Genomic DNA, 20,486 nt, shown 5'->3' on the forward strand with positions numbered 1-20,486 from the left:
TTGGAACAGAGAACTCAAAAAGCTCTTAAAAAGCTCTCAAATTTTTATGGCATTAAAAAAATGCGTTTAAAGTTAACCATTACAGTAAGAAAAGCAAAGGTAATATGATATGTTTTATCATTTTATAAAACACTAGCCGTACCCGCACGGCTTTGCCCGTAGTAGAAAATTAAAAGGTCACTTGGTTAGCGTGTATATTTACAAATAATGGATGATGAATTTCTCGACAATTTGCTAATGTTCATTTGCTCGCTCATGTTCTACGTTATGATAATTTGCTCGTCCAGGTTATGGTAATTTGCTCCACCACGTTATAATAATTTGCTTGGTAAAATATTTTAAAAATTGGAATAGAAAAAGAGCAAACTTGAATTTTCGAAAAATCACTTCCAGGTGCACACCGCCATGCTACAAACTAATGCTGTGTTAAATTTAGTGAAAATCGGCCGAACGGTTTAGGCACTACGCGTGTCACAGAGAGACATCCCGACAGAGATCCAGATGTCCGGACAAAGTTTGAGCTTTATTATAAGTAATGATAAATTAATACCTTTCATTATCAGAGTTCAAAATTGCCGTTAGCTGTTAGAATAATATCTAAACGGTACCAAAAATCTTTCCACGTCCACAAGAAAACTTCGTATACTCACGATTTCTTTTCGTGCTCATTTCTAACAAATAGTGTAGGAACAAATGACTGAAGCTGCACAAACTGTTCCGAAGTCCCCTAAACGCAAACCCCACATTCATTCAACTTCTTGCATTTCGATGCATTTTTATAATGTGTCAAGTACTTTTCAGACACCCTGTATGTTACAAGATTATTAAGGATAATAACAAAAGCTAAATAAACTACAGCATGCTTTAAAAAAATAGTGAAAAATTGTCTAAATTAATAACATATAGGATAAAAAACTGTACTTATTGGAGCATGAGGCTACATATCAATTTCTTCGCTTAAAAACACCAATTGAACTATTCATTAATGCAATTCCTGACATTAAAAATTATGTAGATGAAATACTTAAGAAAATACTAGCTATTCTTTGAATTTTAATTTATATTAAAAAAGTTAAACAGTTTTTTTCTTAAGCATTTTACTCGAAAAAGTTACTGAGGCTACTGGATCGTGCATTAACATCAATATTTTAAAAAAAAAAAGTTTAAACGCTTGGTTTAATGGACTTTTAGCGTGGTAAAATTATGTATCTTAGTTTATCCAATTAATAATATTGCCTCTTCTTAAAGATAAAGCATGCTAAATAATTAAAAAAAAGCATTACTTCTGAACTGTTATGCATTTTATGCAATATAATTATGCAAACATGCAAGAAACAATATTTTTAGAAAAGCTTAATTTATCAAATGCTTTAAAGTTCCTATTGCAAAAACTTAACTCGAAATATTATATACAATATTTCATATCTTAAGCATACACGTTTAATGATAGAGTGACTGCTTTCATCATTCAAGCAACGTACCTTCATTTTTACTTGCGGTGAAAGATATTCTTCTGTAACCGAATTTGATGCTATTCGATTCCAATGGACATTTTCTGGTGAAAATCCTGCAAACGTTTCTTCTTCCCCTGGCTTCATTTTCTCACTGAATACTACAACATCTGTAAAAGTAATACTTTTTTAAAGAAAATTATCGTTCATTAAATAATACAAAGCAAAAACACGCTTGTAAATTAAGAATATTTTTTGTTAAATTTAATGTTGACGTTTTTCTTTTGTTTATTTTTTAATCGCAGAAATCTAGTCTTTGTTCAAAATTGTGTTTTCTGAAGGTATGCGGTTTAGAATTTTTTCGCACGTATTTATTGTACAAGAACACATTGAGAAAATGCAATATTGAAAGTTAGTTACATATAATAATTATTATTTCAAAAAAAGTATCTATGTAGAGATACAAAAACATGCTAACAATTTATTTTTTCTTTTTAAAGTACTAAAGTTCATTAAAAAAGAATGCACTTTTTATTTTACGTAGACGGTAATTTCGAGACTTGACTTAATAAATGTATTAATACGAAAATATTAAGATGCATCAAAAAAGAAATGAAACAAAATGAGATCAGGAAATCTTGCAATTAAAATGTTGTGTTTCATTGTAAGACAAAAAAGAAAAAAAGACAGGAATTCCGGCATTGCCGACCGAAGTAAAATCTTAAATAATTACGTGTGCATTTTTTTGAATGACCAGGGAATATTTTATTGTACATGAAAGATTTTTAAATGAAGTATTTTTTTAACATTATCATAAACTAATACTACAAAAAATATATTAAAATTTTCATGTAATGCAATATCGTGCATGAAAAATAACGCATATTATTATACATACAAACAACTACAAAATTTAACTTAAAAAGTAAATTTACAGATGCATGAAATACGAAATTTAATTGATTAGTATTCTTCGAAATGAACAGCAATGACACTAATGAATAGTCATCCAACATTGCAGCAACTCTTGCATCAGCATCATTATCATCAGAATATGATGATAATGATATCGGAATCTATATGTTTATGGTAACTAAAGCAAGAGTCAAACAATTTTTATTCGCATCGATTTAAACATCTTGTATATAGAATGCATCACTGTGGTTTTATATCTCGTTGTGCAAAGATTGCGATCCTTGGGTATCGTTAATCAAAGTCCCTATTTAATATTCGATTCGGAGGCCCGAACTCGCATTCTCCGATTCCGCAGTCCAGCGCCTTAGCCATTCGGTCAAACAGGCGCTTGCTTAAAGATGGTCAACTTGCTTACATATTTTTTCACTTCAAAACGCTCACATCATCTGCATTCCAAAATCTACAAAAATGCCTTTCGATAAAACAAAAAAAAAAAAGAGTTTACAGTTCCAAATTATTTACTATAACTTGATTCCAAATACGAAACAATTCCAAACACTTCAAACGCTACGCAGCAAATTATTATTACGCAAAATTTACGATCTGATGATTGGAGTTTGTGTAATATTTGAAAAATATTTCTTAACAATATTTTTTTCTTCAGTAAGTTACATTTTTTCAATTGCTGGTATACCACCTGTTAAACTTTGCCTCCTTCTCAACAAGAAATATTTATTTCTAGCATCGTCGCAACGTGCTTTAATTTTATTAGTTTACAGATTATTAAGCACAATGTACAAACTAATGTTATAGGGACGTTCTAGTATATGGATCAACAACAAAAATCATTGATAAGCAAAAATTTACCCTTCACTCTTGCGTTGAATTTTTGTAAGTCCCAGCAATGAGTAAGTATGGTTTCTAAAAATATATTATTCAATCTCTTTAGTTTTTAATTTTCACCGTGTACAAACTAATTTTCAAGTTTAGGAATTAAACTTAATAACCCGCCTTCTTTAAAAGAAATAATTTGCGCTTATTTGAATTAGGTGAAATAATTAAAACTAAAAATAATTCATAATGGAAAACACTTAAAACTAAACAATAAAATCTAACTAAATAGTTTTTGCTTGTTTCTAACCTTTAAAATAGACAGTCAAAAATAAAAGGAATATTTTGGAAACGATGGCCTTGTTAGAAGAGAAATCGATTAAATTCAGTATGTAATAAAATAAATGATTTTGGACATTTAACCGATGCTTTCTTAATGAAATATGAAAAATTTATACAGCACCAAAACATCATATGATTATATACAATGTTGTAGTTAATGTGCGTTTTTACTGCTTCACTGATCGCATTAAAGCAAAATATTTTATGTTTATGTTTTTATGCAAAAGAGAACATTTTCCATTTACGAAATGTTTACTCATAATGAAAGCAGTGGAATCTAAATAAGTCACGCTCTTTCTGAAAACATGCAAGTTGCATTTAAACCTGTACCCCTTTTGTCAAAACATGCTTTTTGAAGAAAAAAAATACTGCTTGATGTTGCAAGATGTGTGCTTCATTTTTTTTTCTATTATTCATAGAGATAAATTTTACGTATTGATTTTTGAACGTCTATTTTACGGAATGTATAGTGCTTGTCAGATTTGAACAACCTTAGGATTTAAATTCCCAGAAAGTAAGTCATTGATAATAAAAATGCCCTATTTATGAACCATGATAAACCTTTTTCAAACGAACCACCTCCAATAAAGATGCTCCCATAATTTTGGCAGTAAATTGCACTGATTCGTCTTTACAGGTACATTACTTCGGAAGATAGAATTTGAAATCGGAAGGCAAATTAAACAAAACATTTATTTGATATCGTTAAATTTGTAAATACCTTAAAATCTTTGTGGACATAGGCATGTTTTATGTTCGGTACTTTAATTGACGATAAAGTGCCAAATTAATCCCAGTGAAAACAACAGGTGCACTAAAACGCTTATTTAAACAAAAAAAAAAAAAAAATAGAAAGAACTAGTGAAAAGATGGTAGTTCAAATGAATGGTAAAAGGAATTTCAGTAGGGTCAAATGTAAATAAAAAAAAATAAATAAAATAAAATAAAAAAAATTCGAATATTTATTCAGAAAAAAAGAAGTTTACTAAATTTCTAGAAAACATCATATCAAGTTCAGAAAATAAATTAATCCAGCAATATTATTTGCTTTCGAAAGAAATAACTATTTTTATGAGTCTCTGAACTCCATTTCCATTAAAACAAACACTGGGATCAAAATTGCTAGTTTTCAGCTCTTTTTTTTCTTTCTTTCTTTTCTTTTTGAGGAGAACGAGGAAAAAAGGATTAATAAAAATATTTCTTCAATATGAAAAACATTGCAAGCAATGTAATTTGCTCATATGAAAGCATTATTTTTTCTTTTTGTTTACTAACATGAGAATTAACCTACTTTTACATCTTTTTTTTTTTTTTTGCTTTTTTCTAAACCTTTGGTTCGAGTACAATGGACAAATTATGCATGCTTCAAGTAACCTCTAAGTTGTTCGAATTTTAGTACTAGTCATTGATTTAGAAATATCAGTATAGCACTGATAACAACAATAACATAAGCTTTGCACATTTCGTTTTGCATGAAAAAAAAATCATTTTCTTTACAGATATTTAGATATTTCACAAACCTGGGATGTTTTCTCGAACTTTTTCATCTTCACGTCCAGAACACGGACAACCTTCTGAACAATTATCTCCAGATTTTTCAGAATTTTGCAAAGACCTTAAAAATGAATGAACATTTTTTTCCAGCAGAATGAAACGTTATTTATAACACACATTCTTACAATTTATTTCTCAACTAATATACACTTGAATGATACATAGTTACTTCAGTAAAGATTAAGTTTGCGTAGTTTTGAAAACTTCGTAATTCGCAGCAAAAATTGTTATTAACCTTCCACTTTTAAACTTCATTGAAACACATTAATATTTATAAAATAACAACAATAATATTAACCATAATAGTTGTATAATAATGACATAAATAATAATAGTTAAAATAATAACAATATTAATAATAATAGTTTACATTATTATTATTATTATTAGCATTATATTATATTATTATTACTACAATAATACTTCTGATGCTTGCAACAGAAATAGTAACGTAATGATAGTTATTTTACATGATAATGAGTTATATTGTTAACTATAATTGTTATCTAGACGCCTACATCCCTCAAAGGTAAAAATTAACTACCTTGTATTTGCTATAAATAAATGCTTTAATAGAAGTAGAAAAGAAAACGTTGATAGCACTTAATATTTCTTCTAAATAAATTGCAATTTTATATTAAATGGTCTTATTTCTAGCTTTAATGAGCTTAGAGTTACCGTTTCTTTATAATTAAAACGAGCTGTACCGTTCACCGTCTCTTCCTTTTCCCCACTATTCGAGTGCGCTTAAAGTTAAAGTATATTAAAACAGAACGTTATTAAAATTTGCAGAGCTGTACTCTACGTTTAATTATTCTCAAATTTAAAATTAATTTTCAAAAGCAACAAGAAAAATAAAGGTGCTCTAAGTTCATTGTAAATTAGTTGCTATCACGATAAAGTACGCTTTCGGAAGAACATAAACTAAGCTTTTATCTTTAGAGCAACAGTGTTTCTTTGTTTGTACCCGACGGCCATAGTACCTACAGCTCTGAAACTTGGTATAAAAATCGAACGTACCCCGGAGGCGTGCACCTCGAACCCGAAATTCTTAATTTCTAATTAGTTTTTTCTTAATTAAGTGTGTTGTGGATCATTCCACGTCAAATCGCCTAAATTAAATAGTCGGCTGTGCCGTCATGTCTCCGATTTTTTCCATTATTATTTTACAAATGGATAGATATATATGAGAAAAGCCCAAATTATTTTTTTTAGATTTTTTGAATAAAAATTAAGTTTTGGAGAATTTTTTCAAAAATTCGATTTTTTGATCATTTTTCGTAGTCACCGTTTTGGTATGAATTCAGAAAATTTCTCTAATTTCTTTATTTTTCAACCAATTAAGCTGAATTTGGTATCAATTTCAAGCTAATGTTTTTCCCTTTCAGTGTGAATTACAGAAAGTATTTTATTAACAGTTGGGTGTTGCCACTCTTTATATAAATTCAGATTTTATGTTTTTTCAATTGGGAGATTAAATAAGTTATATCTTCGGAGTACCTACTACGATCTGCATCTTTTTTTTTGTAGCATATTTAAACCATTCTCTTGCTATGTAGAAAAAAGTAGAAGGGTGTTTTTTGTTGTTTTTAAAAAAAAAAGTTTATTTTGCAGAAAATACAAGTTTTCCATTACTTTAAATCCCTTTTAATCTTAAAAAAGGGCAAAAACTTTTCAGAACAATTAATACTGGACTCTCACAGGATTTGTGTCAAACATTTGCAATTGCAAATTAAGTGTTTAATTAATTGTTTAGTTCTATGAATTCCTAATAGATGGCGGGGGTAAGCTAACTCTTCGAGAGAACGCTGGCCGACAGTGTGTATAGCTGCAAAGAACCATGCCCATGCTACGCTATTGTGATATGCGAACAGATTTTTGAATGCGTTTTTTTTTTTTTTTTTCTATTTTCAGGTACATAATTTGATTTTGTAGGATTTTTTTGTTCGGTTTTGTTTTATTTGTTTTAATTATTTCTTCAACATTTTCTTTTGTTCTTATATTTGAAGTTAGTTACTTATGTAAGTAAATAATTTTATTTGTGGTATTATTCAATTGTGATTGTTCTCTGTAACGTTTTTATTATAACATTGTTTATTTGGCGAAACACTTTAAATAACAGCAAAAAAAAAAAAAAAAAAAAAAAACGCTTTTCTCGCTAAAGAGCAGGGATACGGTAGCGTGGTTTCTTGGCGCGTTAAGAGATGAACTTGTAGTAGTTGAAGGATTGTTTTAAGTTTTAAAGCTACTGTTAATATTTTTATGTGTTTTTGGCCAATAGCTTTAAATTCCAATGATACTTGAATAGGTCTTTTGAAAAGGTGTGTATGCATTTTGGAGGAAGAAAAATGAACATTTCATATCAGAAGAGGAGCGGAAGCCGTGGATTTTTTTTTAAATGTTCTAAGAACTACCTTTAACTTCTTAGCACGGGCACCTTGCAGGTACTGCAAGTGTTATATATTCCTTGTTCTAGATATGTAAAAATACATTAAAATGCTATATAAAACAAAACTTACTTTTCGTTGCCAGTGATAGGCGGATGATCTAAAAGAAAAAAAAATGTGAGCGTGAATGGAAACATTTTTCTTGCATAATTATTTGTGCATGAATAGCATCAAAATATCAAAACGCTTTCATATTTTAAAAATATAACATTTTATCAACATGTTCTTAAAATATTTTTGTATGCAATTTAAAATCGTACCTAGTGATGGAGACAAAATGTGATCAAAACCTTAGTTTTCTTTTGTATATGTTACAAAAACCAATAGAAAACTAACGTATTGTTTGAAGTGCATTTGGTGCTCCTTTTATAATTGAATTTAGGGCTAAATGAGTTTAAAAAAAAACATATTGTTTGCACATAGTTTGGCTAGTAAACATAATATTCAAAAACACATTATGATAAAAATTAAAAATGAAATCAAAATGTATTTTTAACATACTTCATTTTCCTAAATAACAAGAATAAAATAAGGCCAAATGCAGAATAAATGAATATAACATATTATCTTTTTTCGGTCATTCCATATAAAATCAACAAATTTTCAGAAATTTTCGTGTCGCATCATTTTTTATTTTGCTGAAATTTGGTTGGTAATATATACCAATATTCTGTATCCATAAGCAGTTTTTTTTTCTTGGAAAAATTTTTCCTGAAATATAGTCAATTTTTTGCTCCGCGGATGAGTGAAATTCAGTATTTTTGATCCTTTTTCTAAAAGCTCTAGTAAATTTATTTAAATTAGTAGGAAGCTCAAACACGGCTTTTTGTAAAGGGATAAAATTAAGTTATATTTGTGCATAAAAACAAAAGATTTAAGTTGAGCCTAATTATAAATTTTGCGTTGGCAAACCATGGTTGAAAAATTTCCATTTTCGTCATTTCGAGCCTGAAAAAGTCAATGAGGGACTTAAAGTAGAAACATATTTTTTCCCTGTTGTAGTTAGTTATGCATACTAGAAGCACATAAAAAATAGGTTGAAACTAGTTGACCTTCATGATGAAAAAATTGCTTAAACTTAAAAGAAAATGAAAAATGTGCTTTTTCACTCCCCAAAGACGGGATATTTGTTAGGTGGTAAAAATTTGAAAATGCTAGGGTAATAAGACATTACATTGCCCTTTAAAATGAAACAAAAACTGTTTAAAAATTGAAAGCTATTTGTTGTTTAGGAATTTATTTTGCAAATGTATTTCAATCAAATTTGGATAGTGGTATTTTTTAAGGTATTCATCCAGTCTACTTGATATATTTTAAGTAATGTGCCAAAGTTATTATTGTATTACTTTAAAGGCTTATAGGAGGGGGTGATCCAAAAGCGGGTAGGCCTTCGTATGCCCCCCTTCATACGTATGTCGTGTTTGCATGAACACCCCCGAGTTTTAATCAGTCCCAGCGAAGCGGCATGGTGCATACAGGTTTAAAGTTAAAAGAAAAATGATGCATTTCTAAAAAAAAAAAAGTTTTGAAACTTGTGATTATTTGAAGACTTGCTAATACTTTTGATTGTCAATAATATTACGTTCTTCTGACACCTGACACCTACACATTACGACAATAATTTCGTATCTTTCTTTTTTAAACTTAGGGTTATGATTATCGAAATAAAAAACGTTCCTTCAAGCAATTTATAATTTCTTGACTTGTGTGCTGACTTAGATTTTCATTTTCAATAGGATTAGTATAACTCTTAAAAGTTATTTTTTTATGTTTTATAAACAAATGTGGTGAGTTTAAATGGGATATTAACAACTTTTTTACATATCGTTTTATAATGGCAGGTAGCTAGTCAATTATTTTAATCATATCAAACTTCATATTTAATTTGCAAATGTACCAAACTACAATTAGTTAAGCTTACCCGCTTTGAGCTCTCTGGTAGAGCAAAGCAGGTTTTAAAAATATTTTTAAAGTTTGGTATAAAATAATTATTGGATTTGAAATAATACAAATATTACTTTTTACTTTGAAGTTCAAGAACCCTGCTAGGAAATAAAACCGAAATTGTTACGATACAAAACCAAAACCTACAATTTTATCGTGCGTTCTACTAAAACCTTAGGCCCCCGCCCCTATCTCTTATACGTCCTAGAAAAACAAGACACTTTTGTTTTGTTTTAAAGGGCAATGTAACGACTTCTTACCCTACCATCTTCAAATTTTTATCACCTACCCAACAGATCGATTTTATGGAGTGTAAAAAGCCATTTTTTCAGTTTTTCATGAGTTGAAGCCATTTTTTCATCATAAAGGATTACTAGAATCAACCTATTTTTTTCTGTGTTTCTAGTATGCTTAAACTAACTACAATAGGAACAAAAATTAGCTTTCTACTGTAAGTCTGTCACATACTTTTTTTAGGCTCCAAATGACGAAAACGGTCTAAATAGAAATTTTCCGTTGTCAAATTGGGGTTAAAAAAGAGCCGTTTTCGTCATTTCGAGACTAAAAAATGCGATGAGGGACTTAAAGTAGGAAGCTATTTTTTTTCCTGTTATATTTAGTAATGCATACTAGCAGCACAAAAAATAGGTTAATGCTAGTAGTCCTTCTTGATGAGAAAATTGCTTAAACTTACGAAAAACTGAAAAAATGGGTTTTTTCACTCCATAAAATCTACCTGTAGGTAACAAAAATTTTAAAATGGTACGGTAAAAAGCTGGTACATTGCCCTATAAAACAAAACAAAAACTGTCTTGTTTTTCTAGGTCGTAGAAGAGATATAAACCTTTAAAGTAATATAATAATAACTTTTGCACATTGATTAAAACAGGACAAGTACACTGGATATAGGCCTTATAGAGAACATATAACCATGTTTCATTGAAAAACATTTCCAAAATATAATTTTAAGCAACAAATAGCTTAATTTTAAATAACTATATTTATAAAACATATCTTTTTACCAAAAAACAAATGTTTTATTTAAAGGTTTATATCTCTTCGACACCTAAAAAAAAACAGAGTTTTTGTTTCGTTTTAAACGGCAATGCAACTGCTTCTTACTCTAGAATTTTCAAATTTTTATCACCTAACAAACTTCACGTTTTTGGGGATGGAAAAAAACCATTTTTTATTTCTTCTAAAGTTTAAGCATTTTTTTTCATCATAAAAGACTACTACTATCAACCTATTTTTTTTGAGCTTCTAGTATGCAAACCTAACTCTAACAGAAGAAAAACTAGGTTCCCATTCAAAAAATCAGTAATCCAACGTCATTAAGCACAAAAATCAGCACAGAGGTATTTAGGTTTAATTCGTTAATTAGGTTCCCATTTTTAGTCCCTCATCGGCATTTTTAGGTTCAAAATGACGAAAACGGCACTTTTTCAACCGCGGTTTGACAACGAAGAATTTCTAATTAGGCTTAATTTAAGTCTTCTCTTTTAATGTACAATTAAAAGTTCATTCTTTCACTTTTGCAATATTAGCCCAGTAAATTTAGGCCGAAAACAGAGTCGATGTACAAGAAATTTATAATTAGCTTAATTTTTCAGGATATGTTCCTGAACATGTGTAGAACGAATCCTGGAAAATCCCCTAAGTTACCAATTGAACTTCTATTTAAAATGGCGGATCAAGGATGACCGCCGGGTGCATTTTGTCTCCCTTACATTTAAGACAAAAGCGATTTTTTTTGTTCTGAAAAAAACATGTAGTTTCTAAAAGTAATAATGTTTTGATACATAACCTAGAATAACCAATAAAAAATATCAAACATTTGTTTTGACACCAAAAACTGAAATTTCTGTTTTCTACGTAATATGCTGCAGAACACATAAGCTACTAAAATACATAACCTTTTGTGCAACATTTTAAACCATATATTCACTTATACCTCAGTCATCAGTTTTTATTCTTTGATTTTGAAACATGCTACGTACTCTGTTTGAAATGATACTTGTGTTTTACCGACATTTCCTCATAAAAAGCTGTAAACATATATGATCTGCAAATAGTGTTTTTTGTCTGAAATGAAAAACGTTCCTTTTGAAAAATTCATTGCTGATCTGCTTTGCTATTTAAAACTACCGTAAATCGTAAAATTGTTCGAAATCACTTTTTTGATATTAAGAGAGAATTTAAAAAAAACACTCACAGTAACGATCAAGTTCGTGAAAAATGGTTCAAAACTTTTTTTTTTTTATAAAAAAGATCTTTCTTGTCTGAAAATCGCATTTTTTGTGCATTTTAAGTAGCAAATAGTTATTTAAGAATGCCTTTTTAAAAATATATTTCCATATAATTATGTGACAATGGAAAAAAAATGTCTGTGAAAAATTACTGCCTACAACTTTAAGAAGTTCTTTTGGGAAGTAGGAAGTTGAATTCGGAAAACAGGGTTATTATTAAGAAATGAGTGTTTTGCTATGTCTTCACAGTTTTTAGTTCGGATTGCAGCTGTTCTGAAATAAAACAATAATTTACTAGATCATCTCAAATATGAATTTGGTCCCCAACTTCCCTCGCTTTTTGATTGAGCTTCTCTGAGAAAAGATAAAGAATCAAGTGTGGCAGCTATCATTAAATCAAAAGAGCCTTCTGTTAAGCCGCCACCAATTTCGTGCATTATTAAAGAATTATTTCTTATGCACACGTGGGCATGGAAATTGGACGAGACAGACATAAAAAGACATATGCTTCAAATACGTCAGGTTTCTTCAGAAAAAACCTTTTGTGAGGCTTTGATTTTTAATGGATACACTGGTGAATTAACAAGAAACATTGTGAAGAAACAAAGTAGGAGAGTGCTAAAAATGTCGGAGATTATTGTTTGTGTAGGAAAAGTAGTTGCTACGACTAAATAGACTAACTTTTTGCAGAATTCTAAAAACAAATCAAGATTAATTCAAACTATGATGGAATACTTCCGATTAGAAATAATCACTGTTGTACAACTGGACGCGTTAATTTGCTCAAATTTTTGCACAGTTTTGAAGATTAGGATAATGATATTGAACGATGATGCTTTTTGTTTTTAGAGTTTTACTGACATTACTATCTCCTCTTTACATATTTTACCTGTTTTTCAATAAGATATTATCCGTCAGTTTTTACAGTACTAAATGAATAGTATTCGGTATTTTTTTTTAATTCTTTACAAGGTCACTTTTTTCCTCTTATCATATTTTAACTATAAAGCTAGAAATGGCAAGATTTCTTTCAGAAATGGGATAAAAAGTACTTGATCAATCAATAAATGTAATATATCAATCAGTTTTGAGAGTGCCGTTGAAACAGTATTTTTAAGTTAAAAACATGCAATAGGAAAATAAAACGACGAAGATTTTTTTTTTTTCAATTTAAGAAATCAGTTCACATTTATAGAATCAAAAAGCACTTCACTTAGTTCAATCTCTAAGGACTCCATTTAGAGTTTTTTAGTTTAAATCAAGTCTATTTGATTTTTTGGCGTATTTTTCTTTTACCTGTTGCTTTTCAACAAGCACTGTTATTGCTAATTTTACAGTTTGATACTGTAAGTTTTACAGGGCAGTTTCATTAAAAAACAGTATATTACTGCTAATTTTACAGTAAATCATTGTTAATTTCACAGGGCATTTCCATTATAAGACAGAATATTACTGCAAATGTTACAGTTTAGGATCGTAAATTTTAGTTTTTCTTTGGAATGTCAGCTGCCAGTATTATACTGTAAAAACAACAGATTTTTTTTTTTTTTGCAGTGTACATCAGTATAACAATATGTTCATATGTCTATCAATTTTAATCACGTTGAGTCAATTTGAAACGTTTCGAAGCATTTTTTAAAATTTTTTACAAGAACAAAAATGTCAACAAAGGTAATTAAATCACTGTTTAAGAGAACAATAGTTATAATCTTACACGATATTTTCCTTTTGTGAGTAAGATTAGTAACAAAAAACTTACATCAACGCAATTATTAGTAAGAAAAATTAAAATAAAAAAGTGGTTCATCTACACCAAATCTCCTCTATATTTTTCATTATTTCTCGAAAACATGGGAAAACACAAAGAAGGAACAATAGTTTTTTTTTTCATACAATAGCAGAATAAGAAGAAAAAAAAAACAAGAAGATATTTTAAAAGCTTTGTTCTATACCAAAACAAGTTACAATTATTTAATTTCGAATAAAAAGAAACTGGCAACAGATAAAAATCTTAAATCATTGGGCTTTCTCTCTTTGTCTCTTAACAATGAAATCTTTACCAGTCACATAAATAAATGTGCTACATATTAAATTTATTCAAAAGGGTTTGAATTTCAGTTCTGTGTAACTTGGTAAATTTCAACAAATTCCATAAGACGCAAAAAATTGTCCTTTGGATTGCTACTACTTCTACTACATGTTTTAATTTATATCTTCAGTAATCAAATTTCTACGAAGATAACCCTATCTGAAAATGCTCTCAATCAATTATCCTGTCGAAGAAAAACGAATCATCAAAATCACTCGTTAAGTACCCCAAACAGATACACACTTACGCAGATACGTCAAACTCCCTACTCCCTTTCTTATCACGTCGGAGGTTAGACAACAGATGTTCAATATGCATACAATACTAAGAAGTAGCAATTTATAACTTTGAACTTACCTTTGCGTTTTCTTCTAATTATATGCATTTTAATAACTAAGATGATAAGGAGAATCACTAGAAAGATGCCACCAACTACGCCACAAAGTATCAGTATCGTTGGGCTTAAACTTAGTTGCCATACGTCATCTGAAAATAATAATTATTTTTATTATATATTTTGTACAGTGCAAACGAACTTTTTTGATTGTAAAAAGTAAGTATTACTATCAGTATCGAAATTTATGTAAACCTTTAAGTTAACTTTTAAAAGTTATAGTTTGTATTTAATCTTTTTTCTAACATTGTGAAAGCAATTTATCTGTACTTACTGCGAGCAAATCAGGTACAAACACTACAAAACTATGTTTACATCATTGAGAAGAGATTAAATGGAGGAAGGGAAGCCAAGATCCAAAACCAGGAGATATATTTTAAAAGAAAGCATTGGAAGAATTCAGGTTTCTTTAGCATATTTCATTAAAAACGTGCCTACCATTCGTCGTTGTTGAGTCACGTGACTAGAGTTTTTGGGTCAGCTTTTGCTAAGCCAATGATTGGACTTGCTCCCTCCCTTTACTAATTCCTGCTCTAAGCTTTTCATCTTTAAAATATTTCCATACTTGTTGCAGTCATTTGTTATTTGTAAAATTAGAAAAAACGTTCTATTATAACTTGTTTATAATTGTTAGATAGTGATGTAAAAGGTGTTTTTGAAGTCTTGCGCGAATAAAAAACCCATTAACATTATTACTTCCGATTGAAACATAATTCTTCTTTTATTTAATCCTTATCTCAAAACTTCTTTTTCATGAATTTAATACGTTTCTGTGTGTGTCTTTTAAATATACGTGTCTCATAACAACAAAAAGTGCCGAATGAGCACTTTTGGCCGTTATGAGAAGATTTTGACCATTTCCTTAGTTAGAATTTAACTTTTGAGGATTGATGGTTTGGTCTCAAGGGTCCGTAAATGGATATGAACTGCCTTGTTAGGATTCCCAGTACGCATTAAAACCGAGAGTTATTTGAAGTTGTTCCTGTATTTTTCTTTCGTCACACCACTGGTGCCTATTTTATACTACATAAGCTACCATGTTTTTTTTTTTCTTTTAAACTCATATTATTGCATCTATAAGTATATACTTTAATCTCATCAATATATTCACCAGTGTGCAAATACTTTGTTATTGAGACAACCAGGTCGCGGTAGCCTGATCGGTAGAGCAACGGACTCGTCCAACGTCAGTTGGACGAAGATCCTCCGTGTTCGCTAATGGTGACTGTTACACGTAAACCTTTTTGCTAGCTAAGCCTTTTTGCTAAAAAAAATATTTCTACTCTTTATGATTTAAAAATATACTATAATAAAAAAAGCACAAGGTTGTGCAATTTTATATGGATTATTAAATATACACTGAAAGACTGTACGACGTGAGGAAACAGAAAACATGTAATAACCAGCTCGGCAGTAACCGAAGGTTTAATCAAGCAACATGTCTGTAAAACTGAATAGATGTTCGGAAGAAATGTCTAGTAATTCAACAATGCTTTCAAACAATCAGACTCACCGACTCTCAGTTTATTACATAAAAACAACAGTACACGAATGTGTGTTTATAAACTAAGAACTTATAATCAGTGTCAATACCTTGTCTTGTTTGACTTTCAGGAGAAGCAGCTGTAGCTGCATGAATAACTATGGGGCTGCTTCTTCCTCTTGCATTGCTAGAAAATATATTTATCGTATATCTAGAGCCTGGATACAGTCCTCTAACCGTGAAGTCAGCCGTTTGGGCGGAAACATTCTGCTGAAGCACATTGCTAGCCATGTCTCTAATTTCCATGAAGAAATACTGAGTGAGTCCGCCATCCCGTCCTTCCATGCAAGAAATTCGAAAAGATGTTTCTGTCTCTTCAGTAAGGCTGCAGTTGTGAACAGGTTGTGGTGGCTCTGCAAGATTTAATAACGATGTTTGTTATTGCACAAAATTTGTTATAGGTCAATATGAGGTATTGAAGTCAATATGCATGTAATGCATTTGAAGCTATGCTAGTATAGTAAGTATAAGTACAAAATTTTCCAAATTTATTCATTAATTTTGCTAGAAATTAACTTTGCAAAATAAAGTAATACAACTTCTATGATTAAAATACGCATGGTAGAGAAATCTTAAAATAGGGCTGTGTTTTACATCATTGTAAGCATGTCATTTTAGTAGCGCATGGTTACTAAGATTTTTTTTTTGTTTTGGTTTGTTTTAAAGAAGCTATGTAAAAAAACGTTTTCGTATCAAGAAATATTATCCCCTCTGCAAACAAAAATCTATTTAGTTTAATACATTGACGTATAATGAGTTTAAATTGGTACGTTTATTAATTTTGCAATGTTTTTGGACCTAATTAAAAATTATAACTTATCATTTAAGAAACACAGAAGTTAAGTATATGAAATGTTTAAAAATAAGGCTATTGGCTTTATTTTATGTAGTATGTATGAGACTAAAATATATCTGTCAAGAAATCTACCGTCAGAAAAATATTTGAAAGACGTCGTTATTCCACTTTACTGAAAAAATAAAAATGTATAAAAAAAAAACTATTTTTTCAAATGAATGATTTTGTGACTTTCAAAGACATATTCAGTTTCATTTTTGAAGCGTTTTGAGTAGTATATTTGTTTAAAGACCTAGAATTGTTAGTACCCGTGCTTGCTTTTGAAAATTTTGAATATATTTTTTAATTATTTGGCAATTAATCTTTCCCTGTCAAAACACTATATTTAACGAAATATATAGACTTTCTATCTTCATGAAAAAAAACTTATATGTGTGTTATATTTGGATATTTTAAAACATTCTTCGTAAGTATAATTATGTTTTGTTAATATTTATTAAAATGTCTATCCTTTACAAATAGCTAGAGTTTTCTTTCGTTACAGGGCAGACTGTCTAACCAAACCCAAACACTTTCAGTTGCTCATTAATCTCGAATGTTCTTTTCAATTTGCCTTAAAATAAATAGACATCAAATCTTCTAATGAAATTTGAATAAAAGTTTTAACGTCGTGTTAAAATTTGAATGGTTAATTACAAATTAAAACAGTTTTATTAATGACTCCCTCTAAGTTTTTATATTATTAACTTTTCAGATAAAATCTTCAATATATAACGAAACTATATATGCGCGCGTGCTCGAAGTTGATGTTTGTTTAGATCCCAAATGTTGAGTTCCTTTGTCTTTTATTTTGAATGAATTTTAGCTGAAAAAACCGCATGTTGACATTATCAAATATTTGCTCCCTTCAGAAAATGTGTTTAGTTTCATAACATCGAAACGAACTTTTTTTTTTGTTTGTCCCATTCTACCATTCTAACGTTGTTTGTATTAGTTGAATTAACGCCCATTCGCCAATCATTGAAGAGGCACAAAGTTTAAAAAATATTTTATGCTTGTTATGTTTAGTTTAGGAAACAAAAATTACTTTATTGATTATCATTCATTGTAAGTTAACTTTTAAAAACAGCTCATACATACGTTTTATGTTCGTCTGTAAAATTTATTCTTAGCAAGTAATGTTTATATTTTTATCTACTTTCCACAGCTTACACGGCTTCTCAAAACGAAAGAAATTCCAGCTCCTTGTGACACCCAGTAAGTTTCTGATTAACTTTTTTCGCTGTTTTTTGAATGTCTAACAACTATACCTGGTTCTCAAGAGTAACCCACCAGTCAATACCTGCTGGTATCACAAAGAAGAAGCATGGTGTCCTCTGCGTTCCAACGCTGTTCCTCCCCCAGCACTGCAGGGTTCCGAAATCACTTTCCGAACGGGGTATGTAGTTCACAAGGCTCTTTGTTCCGGATGTATACGTTGGCACGAGCTCTAAATTTCCAGTAGAACTGTTAAATTCCCATCTGAAGGCAACATCATCAGGATCTGCCTCCACTTCGCATGGTATTTGAACCGGATAATGGAGCATTGCACCATACGTAGTTTCTTGATCTTGTTTGCATACAGGGGAATCTGCAAGAAATGTGCAACAATTGAAAATGCGTATTCATTTTCGCACAGCGCACAGTATAATAAATATTCCGTTCAGAACTAAAAATGCGTATTTTTACGAATTTCAGCCCGTTTTCTTTCTTTTTTTTAACGTTAGTCATGTTTCTCATGTGTTTATCATTTGGATAAAATTTCAAATAATACTGTTTTGAGATTTAAAAAAAAAACATACACACGCACACACACACACACACACACACACACACTAAAAATATAGCTTACAGTTTTAGGCTTGGAGGGAACAACTAGTTATTTTAGAATAAGTATTAAACTCGCAACCCCAACTTGTTAGGCTTTACGTTTCAATAAAGTCCATCAAGTAAAGCATTTCAAAAGAGGTTGTTAGACTCAGGCGACTTTTTACTTTTAACATTTGAATGTACAAACTTAGAAAAAAACTTTAGAAGAAAAAAAAACGGAGACAAATTTCAACTTTCAATACTGGTAAATGATAAATAAGACACGAAATATTTTTGAATTAAAGATACAGTTTAAATTAACATTAAAACTGTTTTATTATTAATCAATGCCAAAAATAAAAAGAAGAACGAAGAAACAAAGCTAAAATACACTAACTGCAATGGAAACAACTTGCTCTGTTAAGTAAATAGGTAAAACATCGATAAAAATACATTTCGTGCTAAAGTGTAGAATTTGAGAAACGCGCTGTTTATTTTAAAAGAAAAGCTCGAAAAATTTTGGAGATACCTAATTATTGAATATCAGTTAAAATTCAAACGCTAACTATTTGCATTCATTATTATAAAACTAACTAGTTGTCGTGAAAGCAACAATATAGGTTTCGTTGCATTGTTATTTGTGTCAGAATACATATAATAATACATGAAGTTTTATTTTATGGAAATTAGAAACAGAAATTCAGTATCATGTTATTATCTTACCTCCTTTTCATGTAACATTTAAAACTGTATTAATTGAAAATATTTAAAATAATACAGAGGCGTGAGATATTATTTCCGTTTAACACAAAAGATTTACCTGTAGTAGAATTTGCAATTCACTCATTTTGCAGAAAATATAATGAAGACGAGAACATATACCTAAACGTATTTCCTTTTGAAAACAAATGAATCGTTAAGCAGAAACCACACTGATATTATTATTTGGGATGAATCCAAATTGCAAGTCTTTAACTCTTTGCAGCTCGCTTCCGGCAATATCCGCAAGAATATTATTTCTCTTCTGGCAACAATAATTCCTTAGTGTAAAAGATGCGTTTTAAAATCCTATGACTTTAAGACGTTGCCTATTTATTGTCTGCCATGCATAAAACCATAAGTCGGCAAAATTTAATTAAGTATGAATAAATATTAATTGTTCAAAATTACCACTTTTAACATTTTAGTACCCGTCCAATTGCAGAAAACGTACTTTTTATTTCACGATTATGATTATTTTAAACAAAGCAAATCATACAGATATGTCAAAATTGAACTTCTCCAACTTTTTTTAGCTGTGCATGCGTCATAATGACATAAAATTGTGACGACATATACTCCAGACTATGCGTTTCATATTCATTGTACTAAAAACATAGTGCAAAAATTGGCTAATAGGAAGCGCTAAAACGAAAAAAAAAATGCTCATTATTTTTATGCTAGAAAATCTCCCCCGTCATGGTATGACGGCTGAAAACTTTTTACATTTGAACAAAGCCATTGCTTGTTTGGTGATATTTTGATGGTATAAATTTTAACCCTAACACCAGTGGATTGACCCTAAAACTCCAGTAGATAGCTTTAATTGTTTTCGTTTCTTCATTCCCCTGAAATTAGGGGTCTTATCTGAACTGACACAGTCTTTCCAGTAAAACAGTTAAGTTACCGGATCGAGTTCAGCCTTGTCATGATAAAGCATTTCCCTGCATGTTAAACATTACCAAATCTATTATCAAATTATCATGTGGTGGCGCGGTTACTCTATTATTGGCTATTCTTTATATGAAGATGACGTCCTTGATTTTATTCTATACAACTATTTTCTTCTGCAAACAGTTTAGATGCGCGAGAACATTCGCTTAGTTCCCAAACATGCCACCTTTGACTTTGGATATTGTTGCGGATATTTCTTGGAACATCTGATCCATTATGAATTTTCAAAGCCAGAAATCATAAGGAGTAAGTAGAAACGAGCAAGCAGGACAATCTATAGAAAACTAACGACACCACATTTATTCGTTGGGGGAAATGTTACGTTAGCCAAAACGGAATTACACAAAAATCTCAGACAAAATTGAAGAAA

The 20,486-nt window shown here is 30.0% G+C and overlaps 1 protein-coding gene across 1 annotated transcript in view; it reads right to left on the reverse strand.

Annotated features, from left to right (window-relative positions):
• Positions 1-20,486, reverse strand: part of LOC129219362 (nephrin-like) — an 80,020-nt gene that overhangs the window by 603 nt on the left and 58,931 nt on the right. The window contains exons 7-12 of the mRNA XM_054853739.1: positions 17,898-18,185; positions 15,810-16,112; positions 14,180-14,308; positions 7,613-7,640; positions 5,060-5,154; positions 1,482-1,621 (exon numbers count right to left, since the gene is read on the reverse strand). Coding sequence (XP_054709714.1) covers positions 1,482-1,621; positions 5,060-5,154; positions 7,613-7,640; positions 14,180-14,308; positions 15,810-16,112; positions 17,898-18,185 — 983 coding nt within the window. The remainder of the gene's footprint in view (positions 1-1,481; positions 1,622-5,059; positions 5,155-7,612; positions 7,641-14,179; positions 14,309-15,809; positions 16,113-17,897; positions 18,186-20,486) is intronic.

This window comes from Uloborus diversus, chromosome 1 (assembly GCF_026930045.1).
Source record: "Uloborus diversus isolate 005 chromosome 1, Udiv.v.3.1, whole genome shotgun sequence".
NCBI classification, from domain to species: domain Eukaryota; kingdom Metazoa; phylum Arthropoda; class Arachnida; order Araneae; family Uloboridae; genus Uloborus; species Uloborus diversus.